At 41.2% G+C, this 13,728-nt stretch overlaps 1 protein-coding gene across 9 annotated transcripts in view; it reads left to right on the plus strand.

Moving 5' to 3' along the window:
• Nucleotides 1-13,728, plus strand: part of tmem94 (transmembrane protein 94) — a 42,956-nt gene that overhangs the window by 9,472 nt on the left and 19,756 nt on the right. For 4 of the 9 annotated variants that reach the window (XR_005446991.1, XM_038735405.1, XM_038735409.1 and 1 more), the window contains exons 3-11: nucleotides 2,135-2,254; nucleotides 2,443-2,570; nucleotides 3,862-3,998; nucleotides 4,561-4,766; nucleotides 8,957-9,108; nucleotides 9,502-9,604; nucleotides 9,709-9,795; nucleotides 10,000-10,116; nucleotides 11,502-11,576. Coding sequence is in view for 8 of the 9 variants with exons in the window: in XM_038735405.1 (XP_038591333.1) it covers nucleotides 2,135-2,254; nucleotides 2,443-2,570; nucleotides 3,862-3,998; nucleotides 4,561-4,766; nucleotides 8,957-9,108; nucleotides 9,502-9,604; nucleotides 9,709-9,795; nucleotides 10,000-10,116; nucleotides 11,502-11,576 (1,125 nt within the window). In the remaining variant the exon portion in view is untranslated. The remainder of the gene's footprint in view (nucleotides 1-2,134; nucleotides 2,255-2,442; nucleotides 2,571-3,861; nucleotides 3,999-4,560; nucleotides 4,767-8,956; nucleotides 9,109-9,501; nucleotides 9,605-9,708; nucleotides 9,796-9,999; nucleotides 10,117-11,501; nucleotides 11,577-13,728) is intronic. The other 5 variants (XM_038735408.1, XM_038735411.1, XM_038735412.1 and 2 more) reach the window with 2 other exon arrangements.

The following is a 13,728-nucleotide window of genomic DNA, read 5'->3' on the forward strand; positions in this document are numbered from 1 at the left end:
ATTGTAAAATATAAAACACTGGCCCACGTCTACGTGCGTAAAGATGGTGCAGTAAATAGTGACAATTCTTTCTGACCAATCAGTAGTCCGCTGTTTTCACATCAGCTGTTGGTATCGCCTGAGCTCACTTTGAACCTCGACGGAGGTGATAAAAAAGTCAGAGATACAACTTTTCCCCAATGGAAAACCAAAAAAAGGTGAGTCGAGCTGGTACCATGTTGTACACAGAGAAAAAAGGGCTGTTAGAGTCTTTTGTAAGTTGTTCCATGTTGAAGGTGCACAATGTGTGAAGACAGTACTTCCGAACTTGGAGACAACCCTGGGAACTTTAAAAGCAGTAGCCTGCTTGACTGTGTTTGGTAACTACTGTCCACAAAGTTAAGGAGGGATGTAACTGGGTAGTTTGCCCAGGATTGGCTTGCAGATAAAAACACTAAAAGGAACAGTCTCTGTGTAGACAGTGAAAACATTCCAGCATTTTATATAACCTATAATGATGAGTGGACAATCTTGCTTTTAAGATAAAGCGCAACCCTGCACAGTAGTGTTTATTTAGTAGAGAAGATGCTGCATGCATCAAATCCCCATAGTCCACCACTGTGGCTTGAACCAGGTTCTTCCTAGCTTCAGAAGGAAAACAGCTATTACGAAAATTAAAACCTAGTTTTGGTTATCTATGTTAATATCGAAAGATATCATCGTGTTTCAGGGCTCACCTGAGTTCTAGTGGGGTAGGAAGGTACTATGAGCTCGATAAGGTGGTGCCTGACCATTGAGGCCCCGATCAGACAGAAAGCGTTTTGTAGGTCTGAAAACCTGAGGTGCCTTTTTGGTTGAATTTAAAAAAGGGCAGTGTGCTGCATTTTTTTTTTTTATGTTGCTAGGCAACCACCAAATCAGCTGGCCTGTCAGTCTAATTAAAGATTATAGCGCCAGCGATCTGTAATCTTTGGTTTGCTGTTAAGTAATAGGCCTAACTGTCATATTAGCAGAAACTTGATCATAACTCACAGGTCTGTGTCTTTTGTTGGGCGCTTTTCTGCTCAGAGTTGAAATTTTTTCGAGCGCTGCTTCGAAAACACAAGCCACAGCAGGCGCCCAAAACGCAAGGCGCCCACGGCTCATAAACAGCTCGCAAATCTCTCACTGCCGATAGAAAACAACTTAGAAAATGCGCCTCTCACTACAAAGAACGGTTTCTGTCTGATCCGGGTACTAAGGGCTTTGTAGGTGAGCAGAAGGATTTTAAATTCTATTCTGGACTTCATATGGAGCCAGTGCAGAGAAGCTAATACAGGAGAAATATGATCTCTTTTCCTGGTTCTTGTCAGTACACATGTTGCAACATTCTGGATCAGCTTGAGATTCTTAAGGGACTTATTTAGGCAGCCTGATAATAAAAATTGCAGTAATCCAGCCTAGAAGTAACAGCTGAGAAGGAAAGATTAAATGCCAAATACTCTGTGGCTCTAGTTTCTCAATATGAGGAATTGCTGCTTTTCTCTGTTCCAGCGGCTCGGCCACTAATCAGAAAGTCAGTGGTTCAATCTGCGGCTCCTCCAGTCTGCATGTCAAAGTGTCCTTTGGCAAGATACTGTAGCCCAAATTGCTCCTGATGGTGTGTGTGTGTGTGTGTGTGTGTGTGTGTGTGTGTGTGTGTGTGTGTGTGTGTGTGTGTGTGTGTGTTTTTCTATATCTGAGACACATTGCTTCTGTAAATAACATCATAGAGTACGGTCTAGACCTGCTCTTTTATCAAAAACACTGTGAGATAACTGTTGTTGTGATTTGGCGCTATCTTAAATAAAACTGAATTGAATTGCATGGTGTAGCTACTGTCATCTGTACGAATGTGTGTGTGACTGTGAGACAGTGTAAAGTGCTTTAAGTGGTCGGAAGACTAGAAAGGCACTTTATAAGTGCAGTCCATTTACCATTTACTCTCAACTCAGGTATGCCATAATGGCTTGTGTCAGTAGCCCAGTACAATCATGTTAAACATTTATGGAAACAATTATTATACATTATAGAAAGAAATCATTTATTAAGTCTTCAAATCATTAATACTGGCGACGATGATAATTGTATTTAGGTCAGCCAGAATATGAAAAGCTTGTTCCACGTGTTGTTGCAGGAGGAGGATGCTATGACTCTGGGCCTGTCGACTGGCCATGCTCTGGTGAAGCTCCGGGACCAGCTCAGCAGCCTGCTGGAGCAGCACCAAAGGGCCACACGCAGACGAACCTCTGCACAGGTACGTATAAACATTTAGACATTAATTATTGTAATCCTATCCTAAACCCAAATGAGCAAAATTAGTGTTGAGATCATTCCATCCTTGTGAGGATGTTTGGTCCTTATAAACATCCACTAATAGCAAACAGTCCCTTAAATAAATCTCTCATATGTTAAATGTGTTTTCTTATGCCTTTTTTTTCTTAGGAACAGTGGGTGAATAACTTCCTTTACCATGCCAGCCGTCATTCCTGTCTCCATTGGCCGGGAGCTGCCCTCACTCTACTGGTGGTGCTGGGACTCCTCTGCTGCCACGGCAGCCAGCCAAAGGGCAGGTAGGTGCCGTCCTGCTGAACCGTCCTGTTCTGGAACATCTGTGATACTGTACATGTACCATCAACACCAGTGTTGTAGATATTTGTGCAGTCATTTATTATTTTTAAATTTCATGGTGTCTGAAGAAGCTACTCTATAACATGTATACAGGTATAGAACCATTGTTTTGAAAGTAAATTCTTTTTAGAGGAAACTCGGCTTAGAGAAGGCTTAATGTTAAAATCATAAACTGAATGAAATGCTATATTTTAAATTCTGAGAACAAGCTAAGGCTGCTCATGTACTTGTCCACTTAACTTCATTATTTTCCTGAAAAATAACCAAAATGTTCAAGATAAACAGACGTGAGAAATTGTAATTTATCACCAGCAACACAAACACCAGCTGTCGTTGTTCTTGCTGTGTGCCAAGGCGATCTTATGCATGGTCGGACTGTTCTCCTTTCACCATTTGATTAAATAAGTATGCGCTACTAACTGACAAACACTGATTGGCCAATTAAAACATTCATTTGGTTTGAATTTGGATTTATCTGCTATAATTGTAGAAGTGATGGTTTCTCAGAGGTAGAGATGAAACCATATGGAAAATTTCAGATCATGATTATAGTGACCAAAATGATCACTGTTATCAGTATTATCACGGTATTGTAAAAATGTGCCGAAAAAGATTAAAATGTACTGATACACACATTAAAACCATTTCAACAAGTTTTGTCTTGAAAACCACAAATAAAATTAACATTTTCTTTGCATAAACATTAAAATAACAGCCAAGACCTTATGTAAACATATGAAAACTATCTAAGTGTGCATTATCTTTAAAGATTTTATATTATTTTCTATCATGTTGAGCCCAATAGCTCACATAAATACAGAGGAGTCTGCAGAGTTTCTCTTGTACAACTAATTTGACAGTTGCGGGATTTTAAATGAACAAGATTGGTTGGGAGACTAAACTACGTATCGTGCAGTGGGTGAGTCTGCATACAGCAGCAGAACAACATGTAGTTTTTACAAGAGCAGCAATACTGAGAGCTTCAGTTTACAAGCTGTAAGCAAGTCGGACAGACAAACCAAAGCTAAAAATTAAAGTTAACTCACCCTGCGTTCACTATTGGGACATTTCCTTCAACCCTCAGAACTCCTTTAAAAACCAAAATATGACCAGACTTCAGACCCTTTTTAATTGAGCAACACTAATTGAGAAATATGTTTAATTGTGCTGGATCCTGATTTTCTATTTAATTTCCCACAAATGGGTCTGCTGTTCTCCTTTTCACCTTTGCAGTTCTGGTATAGAGCTGGTGAACGCTGCAGCCCTTCTTCTCCTCTTCCTGCTGAACCTGCTGCTGGTCGGACGTCAGGAGAGGCTGAGGAGGAGTGAGATGGTCCGGCGCCTCAAGGGCATCATCACACAGCTCAGTGGTGAGTCACCACCACTGCAAATAAATATCTGTTGTGTTTTTCTTCCTCACTTACCTTTTCTCAACTCATTCATGGTAAAATCCACAATGTAATTTGCCCTTGCTGGTCAGTGCAAAAATTTTGTGAAGTCAAGTGTCTGTCATTAGGAAACACAATTACTGTGCTGTTTGTTACATACAGTTGATTTAATATTATTAATATCAGTGCAGTGCCTATCACATCTGTTTGCATGACTCCTATGTCAGATCTGTCCTTCTCTGTGGCTGCCCACAGCTACAATTGTCCTGTCTTTGCAACTGCAACCTCCACTTCCGTTATCTTCATCTACACTAAAATAACTTAACGGGGAAAAGAGCATAAATGTGGAACAGTGAACACTGAACAGTTCAAGGAGGGCTCCACATTTTTCCATAAACATATTTCTCATCGACGGGCTCTGAGAGGAACTGAATCAAGTAAAACTTATAATTAAATGCCTTCCACTGTCACTGTATTCATACTTGTCTCCCTCCGCTCTTCCTCTGTCTATCTGCGTCCTCACTGTCTTTGCCTGTCACTCCAGACTATATGTCAGGGTGTGTGGGTGAAGTGCGGTGGTCTCCGTCTCTGTACCCTGATCTGTACACACCCGCGTCCCAATCGTGGTCCCTTCACTGGACGTACCGCGACTCCCAGTTGGTTAACCTGCCTGTCAGTCTGCTGGTGGAAGGAGACGTCATCGCTCTGAGACCTGGCCAAGAGGCATTTGCATCCCTCAGAGGCATTAAGGTCAGTGTGTGTGAGTGTGTGTGTGTATGTATGTATGTATGTATGTATGTATGTATGTATGTATGTGTGTATATATATATATAATATACAAACATACATACAATTGCCATTTTGTTTGCATAAAAAATAAAATAACAGCAAATACCTTTTGTAAACATATGAAAATCATCTAAGTGTGCATTAACAAGATTTTATATTATATAGGTAATACAATGACCCCGTGGACAATTACATGAAAACAAAAGTCTTTAGAAGAAAGTGACAGTAACTGCAATGAGTCTGTAGCGTTTCTAGATCTGCTGGTTGGTTGAACAGCGTAACGTGTTGTCATGCGCAGTGGACCAATAGACTCTGCCGACACACGACGCACACAGCAGCAGAACAACGTGTAGCAGAGCAGCAACACTGAGAGCTTCAGGTTACACGCTGTTAGCAAGTCAGAGAGACAAACCAAAGCTAAAAGTAAACTCACCCTGCGTTCACTATTTGCGTTTTCTGCGTTTCCCTCAGCTCTTTCATAAAAACTAAAATATGACCGGACTTCAGAGTGACTGAAAAATCTCCAGCAGCGCCGTCTTCCGCTGTGTTGTTAGGTTGTCATCGACCCAAACAAACCCACGTTGCATTCTGCGCATGCGCGCCTGCTTCTGGGAGACGCTGGACAGTGTTTGCCCTGAGATTATAACAGCGTGGTTAACCGTACCCGGTTACCATGGTAATTAAAATGTGTACGGTAATAATAACCGTCTGGAATTTTACCATGGTTTACCGTTAAACCGGTACTCGTTTCATCCCTAATATACACAGTATGTGTAGGTGCACAATTGTTTTGGAAGGATAATTTGGTGCAGACACAGTTCTGTATCGGATTAACTGAATTTGATTCCACCACAGCTTCTCTCCTCCTCAACTCCTCTGGCATAATGTCATCAAACAAATACACCTCTGGTCATATTAATACACATCATTTGCTTAAATACTGTTATTCAGTATCATTATTATGACTTTTTTGAATAAACATAATTCAACTAAGTCATTCATTAAAATCTCGGATGAAGATTTTTTTCTGTCTGTAAATGTTCTGGCATGTATACTGAGTTGAATTTTGATTTATAAAATATAAATCCTGGAAATAAAAGAGCCAAAAATCACTACTCTTAGGTTCTTTGGTTAGTAACTGCAATACTGTGCAATACTAAGTCTCCGAGTTTTTATATTTATACCAGAACTGATATTGGTACAAAAAGCAAATATTTTGTTACTCGTCCGTAAACACTCACAACCACACACAACCACAGCTGACTTCACAGCGGCCATACTGGTGGGTAGAAAACATGCTGTTCTTTGTCCTGCAAGCACGTGGATGTGTTAATACTGGCTGCTGAGGTAAAGAGTTACACATGAGATTTGAGTCTTGTCGAATAAGATTTCCTGTTAACCAGACAGACGCATGTTGTGAAACAAAATAACTGCACAAACAGAAAAGAAGCCCCAAACCCAGAGTAAAAAGTCCATTATATTCCTTACAATAAACATCACAAAAATGTAATATGGATGTCAGCAATTAAACATGCTATGAGGACTACAAAAAGTACATTAGAGTGGACTACACTGGACTACGGGGAGAACATGCAAACTCCACACAGAAAGGCCAGGACTGGGGTTCGAACCCACGACATGTGAGGCGACTGCACCACCGTGCCGCCGCTGTTATAACGTTAAGGTTTTTTGCCCTACCGGGCAAGTGGGTCAGAAATCTGCTTGCCTAAAGCAACATTTTTACTTGCCCCCGTTATTGTATAACAACAAGACTTAAGGTAATTGTGTTTAATCTTTATAAATAATAAAGTAAAGTAATCAGAACTAGGACAACTAGGACAGTCATAGATGCGAAACAACATTCTTGCATATCGAAAATGGTTAAACACCCCCCCCCCCCCCCCCCCCCCCGATTATTATTATTATTATTAATATGATAAATTATCATAAACTTTTAGAATTTCTAAATTGGGATGGGTATCGTAAGGATCTTATTGAAACACTCTTATTGGTGTTTGGTTCTTTTATAATTTTTCACACTTAATATTGGCTCAATAATATCTCACTGGAAGCAAATCTAAAATGTTAATATAAACCATATTCCTGACATAAAATACTGAGTAAATTTTACAAAGAATGAAGAACACAGATCAGTCGGTTTCAGTCCTTCCTCCCGTCCTCCTCTTCCTCCCTCTGCTGCTGCTGGTAGAGAGTGGTGGGGCTGGTTTGTCTTAGCCAGCAGATAAGTTTACAAGAATGTGCCAAATTTTGAGGTACATGGAAAACTAAGCTAGACCCAAAGACTACATACAGACTGCTTTGGTTTGAGCTAGTTTGTAACAATTCATTGTTAGCCGAGCTAGCATGCTGTGCTTGTCCGAAACACAACAGTAGATTAGAATATCGCTTTCGACAGGCCTACAGGTGCATGTCTGTATGTGGAGGCGCTCAGACACACAGAACACATTTACTTGGCCTGGGATATCTGGCAGTGCTGTGGCTGTGGCTCAGGAGGTAGAGCGGGTTGGCCGTTAATCGGAAGGTCGGAGGTTCAATCCCTGGCTCCCCCTGGTTGCGTGTCGAAGTGTCCTTGGGCAAGATACTGAACACCGAATTGCCCCTGGCGGCTATTCCGCCAGTGTATGAGTGAGACTAGAAAGGACGCATTTACATTAATAACTTCGTTGTTTATGGTCCTGCATTTATTCAAGTGCTTGGTGTTGGATGGTGACATCTGTGCAGGACTTGAAAAAGCAGGGCCTTCAGATAAAATCACTGTGAATCTGTGTGAAAACTTGGCTTGAATGCTACGCGACACAGTGGGCTGCTGTATGTCATGTCTGTCATGACGTGAGTTTCTCCTAACTAGTGTTGGGGTAGTTACTCAAAAAAGGTAATGGATTAAACATTACTACTTGACTTTTTTTAACTTTTTTTCTTACTTTACTAGACTACTCACTGCTGAAAGTAACTAGTTACACTACTAGTTACATTACTTTTGGATTACTGCGTAACATAAGCTGTGATGCACAATAACAATAAAGTTACACCTCATATATGCCCAGATCAACACAAATGTAATGAGAACATACATAGGATCTCTCTTTTATGCTCTTTAATTCTACAAAGTTGTGAACATCAGCCCAACATTTGGCAAGAGAAGAACAAGGCTAGAGTACAGTACTATAATGCTTAAAACACATTTGGACATTTCATTGGAAACATTTGTTTCTTTTCTCTGTGAGATGGAAGAATTTAGAAAGTTGCGTGGCGCTGTGGAGAGCCCCCAGCTGCAGTAGTGCATGGATCTTGCGTAATAAGTGATTGGGGGGGTTGGCGGACCAGGGACAGAAGATCGCAGAGCGAGCGGCATTCTGCGGACGGTTGGTGATCATTCCCTCTGGCTGGCTGAAGTCTGACGCTCCACATGATCCATGATGTTAGAGAAATATTGAGATTAATGTCAATAAAGCATGCTGTCAATATTTTAGAGCCCCCCAGAATTTATCACAAATTATGCTTTTAGGGGAGCTGATGTTTTATTAAGGGGTGCTAAACTCCCCCTGGCTCCCCCGCAGTTCGCAGCCTGGGCAGGAGTCTCTCAAATCGTTCTTCAGACAAGCTGTTCCTCCTCTGAGTCAGCAAAGACTGCCCAGGCTAAAGAGCCTCGCCGCAGGTGCACTAGAGGGTATCGCTGTCCTTTCATCAAACAATATGAAGTAATACCTCCACCACTCGAAAGACGTCTTTGGCAGCTCGGAAAAGTGTTAGGCAAACACGCACGAAAAGGGACGTTTGATTTATTTTTCACTCCTCCAGTTATGCGGATAGTTCAAGAACCAGTTCACAAGTAACGTGATGATTTTGATATTAGTAACTGTCATGTGATTACTGAAGTTTTCAACAGTAATGCGTTACATTACTGCATTACAGACAAAAGTAATCGGATTACAGTAATGCAACCCAACACGTCTCTTAACACATACTTTAATTAGACTACAGATCAGAACAGCACCAGAGGTATAAACAGTGAGTCCCTCAGAACAGTAAAGTCAGGTTCTGGTGTCAACAGCGTTTGCACGATAAGACTGTTCATTGTGCAGAACGGCTCATTAAAACTTATTTTTGCTTAATCTATTTTTCTGTCTCAGGATGATGAGCACATTGTGTTGGAGCCAGGAGATTTATTCCCCCCATTTTCCCCTCCTCCTTCCCCACGGGCCAATGAGAAGAGAGGGCCTCAGAGCCCCCAGCAGCACCGTCTCTTCAGAGTGGTCCGGACTCCAGTACTGGACATGGTCAGGTAGGGAACTTGCTCATGTCGGCCCTGGGTGTTGAGAAATGTTTTGTGTGGTTTTTCTGGGTATGTAGTTATTCATGAGCGCCAAATCAATTTTGGGCAAAAATGTTTTCCCTTCTTTTTCTGCATTTCTGCCTTAAGCCTTTAAGAAATCTCTGCATATATTTACATTCATCAGCTCTAAGACCGGGGATGGTGTGTTGATGGATTATTATTATATTCTTACAGGTAGAGAATACTACCAATACCATGAACAGAAAACATGTTTCGTCTCTAGTTAAATTACAAGAGTTAATTCTCTCAATAGCAACACCGAGATGTTATCGGCTCTTTATGAGGAAGAATATATAATAAAAATAATTTTTATGTCCCTTGTGTTTTCTTTTTTATAAATAGGAACACGTTGGAGATGGCATTAGCTCGACCAGTCACGGTGCTCGATAACGAGAGGTTTACAGTGCAGTCGGTTATCACCAAGCTAGTTTGTCCTGTCGTGCTGGTGAGCAGTTAACATGAAGTTTTTTTTAAATTGTTGCTGCAATGTATTTGGAGTCACTTGTTTTCTACCTGATGTAATGTGTGCCACCTTATCTCTCCATTTAGGTGGCATTCCTGCTCGTGAACACTGTCCGCTTTTGTTGTGATGCACCCAGCCTCACCCCCAGCCGCTACCATTTCTTTCAGCTTCAGGTACAATCATTCAAAACTATAAATGTGTAGCTCACAAAAACTGGAGTGTATGCGCTATTTTGCCATCAATTTCCCTTATTTACATTAGTAATGTAACAGTCAACCCCCGTATATCTGAATTCTAATCAGTTGTACAACATTTCCATTGTAGTACACTTTTTAAAATGATGTGGTAGATGTAAACATGTGAAATTGTATTTGCAGTTGATGGGTGTTCTGCCCATCTTGCCCTTGCTCTTCCCCGTCATGTGGGTGCTGCTGAACGCCTTCGGAGAGGCCAGGGTCCTTGCTGAGTTCAGCCGCGCATCACCAGCTGGTCTGGTGAGGCACACGCACATAGAAATGCACATAGACTTAACGTTGTGCACTGACAGGAAAGACAGCTTTAGTTACTAACAAGAAGGATTGTGTTGCTGTGTTAACTAATCCACACACACACACTGTAGGGTTAGACTGATATCTGGGTTTGATTCCAATGAAAAGGTCACCAACAGTGGAGTACTCCTACCTGTGATATGCTATTAAACAGTGTGATAATTCATTGCATGTTAAACATTTCTAAATGTTACAGTGTTGTACAGGTGGCCTGCAGAAATGATCTACATTATATGTCCACTGGCTGTGTTCTAGCAGCATCAAGGCTCAGACTGAGCTCTGTATTTAGAGAGGAGGACTTAACTTTGCCTGCTCTGTTTTCTAGCTTTTTGTAATAGCCCCCTCCCATCCTCCTTGATGTGCAGTGGACAACAGGACTGATATACATATATATATAAACTAGGGGTGGGAATCTCTAGGCACCTCATGATGTGATTATAAAACAATTATCGGTGCATCTTGATTCATCTTTTTTTTTTCTAGTATTTCTGAACAATTACCAAGCATTTCATTTGCACGTTAAAATCCAAAAGAAACATCTCCTCATTAGCTTAAAAGTTTGCATCCCTAATTTATTTTACTAACCTCCTAACCACTGTCCTTTCTTTAACAGCCAGAAGTGTACACCAGTATAGTCTAAGTCTGACAACTTACTGTTCCTCTGCTAACTTTCACTGTCACTTTCTGCCTAATATATAATTCTTCCCAATATAAACCATATTGAGCCCCCACTCACATTTGTAGTCCAAACTGAGAAAACCCCGATGACATCATCTGGGTCATTTTCTCAGACTTGAGAAAGCTCCTCCAGAACCTCAGAAGGAATTATATGTTCCATGTTTATGTTTTCACTGGCTGAGCAATACTCCTCATGATGATTAAAATGATGAGGGTGCCTTATTTAAATTTGATGTTTACTTTAATTTGTCCAATCACTTTTGATCCCCCCCAAATCAGGGGCTATATTTAATGGGCTACAGTTCCTACACAGTTTAGTCAGTGTAAATGTGAGTGCTGTCTTGACTCACCAAGGCAAGCAGTCTTGGCCACAGATGCCCAATACCATTCCAGTGTTTATGTGCTAATCTTCCTGTCATTCAAATTCTTTGGGCTTGAGTACAGAAAAAAAATATTTTTTGTTGTTGTCTAGATGTTTACTGACTGCACTATATGCTGTTTCATAGGTTTTTCCCTGCTGGATAGCTTTAATTCAGAAATATTGATGGTGATGTTAAAACCCAAAATCAGTCTAACCCTAACACACACACTCACATGCACACACATAGACACAGAGGAGATGCAGTGAGGGCCTCTCTCTGTGTTTTAACTAGACTCTTCTCTTGCCCCAGCTTGCTAAGTTCTCTGAGGACACGCTAAGCAGCTACACCGAAGTGGTTTCCTCCCAGGTATCACCTCTCACTGTCTCGCTCCCCCACCTCCCCTCCTCCACTCTTGGCTACCAGCTCCACCTGAACCCGCCTGTCTTGACTTGCTCGCTGTCCTCGCACTTTGCAACTCCCTTTGTGGAACCCACTTAGACAGCTCTTGCTTACCCCCCCCCCCCCCCAACCATTACCTCTTTGATTTCTTCACCATGGAAATCTTAATGGACATCCACCACTATGATTCTCCATGTGTTCATTTGTCCTATTTCTTTAGCTTTAATATGCTTTCTATTTATGTTTTTTTTAAATTAAGCTTTGACTCTTTTGTTTTGGTCACTCTTCATCTGTGGATTATTATTCAACACGTATTGACCAAGCACCTCCGGATGTTTATACCTCTAGACATCTTTGAGATGTTATCTCAACAGTCAGTCCTGTCTCTTTAAGATCATTTTCTCATGGACACAGCATCTGTTCCCACGACCTCTCATAGTTCCTGCGCAAACCCAGTCATTGTCCTAAATTGTCGCTGGGCTGTAGTACTCAAAGGAAAACAAAGCAAGTCTGCAGTCATCAGTATTACACCACCGATCTGTCTTTCTCAAACCATCAGTGTTTTGGCTTTGGCTTTGCCCCAGGTGAATACATAGCTAGTGTTGACTATAGGGAAGAGGTGGTCCTGAGAGAGACTTTGGCCCGGTCCCAATGTCCCCCCTAAACCCTAAGCCACGAACCCTCACAGACTTTACTGACGTCTCTTGGAAAGTGAGTTTGTGCAAGAGGCTGTGAGGGCTCAAAATGGTGTAAACAGGAACGGGACAGCCCTTTGCCACTTTATCACGTTACCTTGACAACACTGAAACACGTTGCACACTTTTTATTTCATGTTTTTGCCTTAATTTTAAGTCCTGCAGGCCTGTCCTACAGAGTGGAGGAGAGGTAGCCTAAATGTCAATATATATTTGTAATTAATCAATACACTATTGTTGGTCAAATCGCATCATCAAGCAAAAACTAACATAAATAGTTGAATAAACTAAGTGTGTAATAAGGTGATTGCATTCCTCTTACTTAATGTGTTCTATGCAGCATCTTAAGTTAAGAAAACTTTGAACCATTTTGACATCTGCATGGTGTCAATGCTTGTTTGTTTACGGTTTTCTTCTTCTCTTAATACGCAGTTTAATTTGCCGTGATATTTCTCTCGCTTGGTAACCCCATACAGTCTATGGGCAACCTGGTGTTTTACGTCATACCGCTATGAACTGTGGGCAATTCCCTCAGCCAAAGTCTGCAGAAATGCGGACTTACAAAAAGGGTCTATAAAGGGATTAAATTGTCCGCGAGAGAGCCCTCGCGCACTAGACGATTTGACAGTGGGACGGCCCTAAGGCCTCACGGACTTCCCGGGAACGCGCCTCAAAGTCTGTGAGTCTGTGAGGGGGGGACATTGGGATTGGGCCTTTCACTTGAGTCTGTGCCTGACCTTCCACCTCTGCTTGTCTGCTACACTGCATGACTGCCCCTACATGGCCCTGTGCTGGTAATTCTCAAGGGTTTCCTCTCCTTGTGTCCTTTCTTTATCTCAGTTAGAAACACAGTGGAAATATTTCTGACTAGGTCCCATAATCAAATGCTGATTAAAACCTTTGACCCATCAATTACATCACAGATCAACTGGCAGATCAACGCTGACCATTTAAGATGCTAGTATTTATCATTACCTATTTGTTCCTGCTAGACTGTAACTGATGCTTTTTATTTGTGACTGTTGTGATACTACTCATGGTTGTAGAGAGCATTTTCCCCTCTGTCTGGATGGTTAGTTTAACTTAATTACTTGAAGATGATTTCCAGTCATTTCAAATGAATTAATGAAAACTTGACTGGTTGAGCTGTGGAACTGTGTGAAATTCCTGTGTGATTTACATAAATGATTTAATCTGGTCTTCTTTATCTCATGTGTGAACATTAGGGATGTAATTGAGTATAAATACTTTTTTGGGTATTAACAGATGTGCTAATATATGTGCAGTAATAATGTTTTCTTCCCCTACTGACAAAATTTGCCAGTGTAGCCTGACTGATACAGGACGTCTAAGACCCCAATACTGGTCTTTCGTCTTTTTTAATTGTCATTTATTGGCTGTTCTAAAAAGATGTATTCTTACAT

This window comes from Micropterus salmoides, unplaced genomic scaffold, assembly GCF_014851395.1.
Source record: "Micropterus salmoides isolate LMB-PRFRI ecotype aquatic unplaced genomic scaffold, ASM1485139v1 Ms_hic_scaffold_21, whole genome shotgun sequence".
In the NCBI taxonomy this organism is placed as follows: Eukaryota; Metazoa; Chordata; class Actinopteri; order Centrarchiformes; family Centrarchidae; genus Micropterus; species Micropterus salmoides.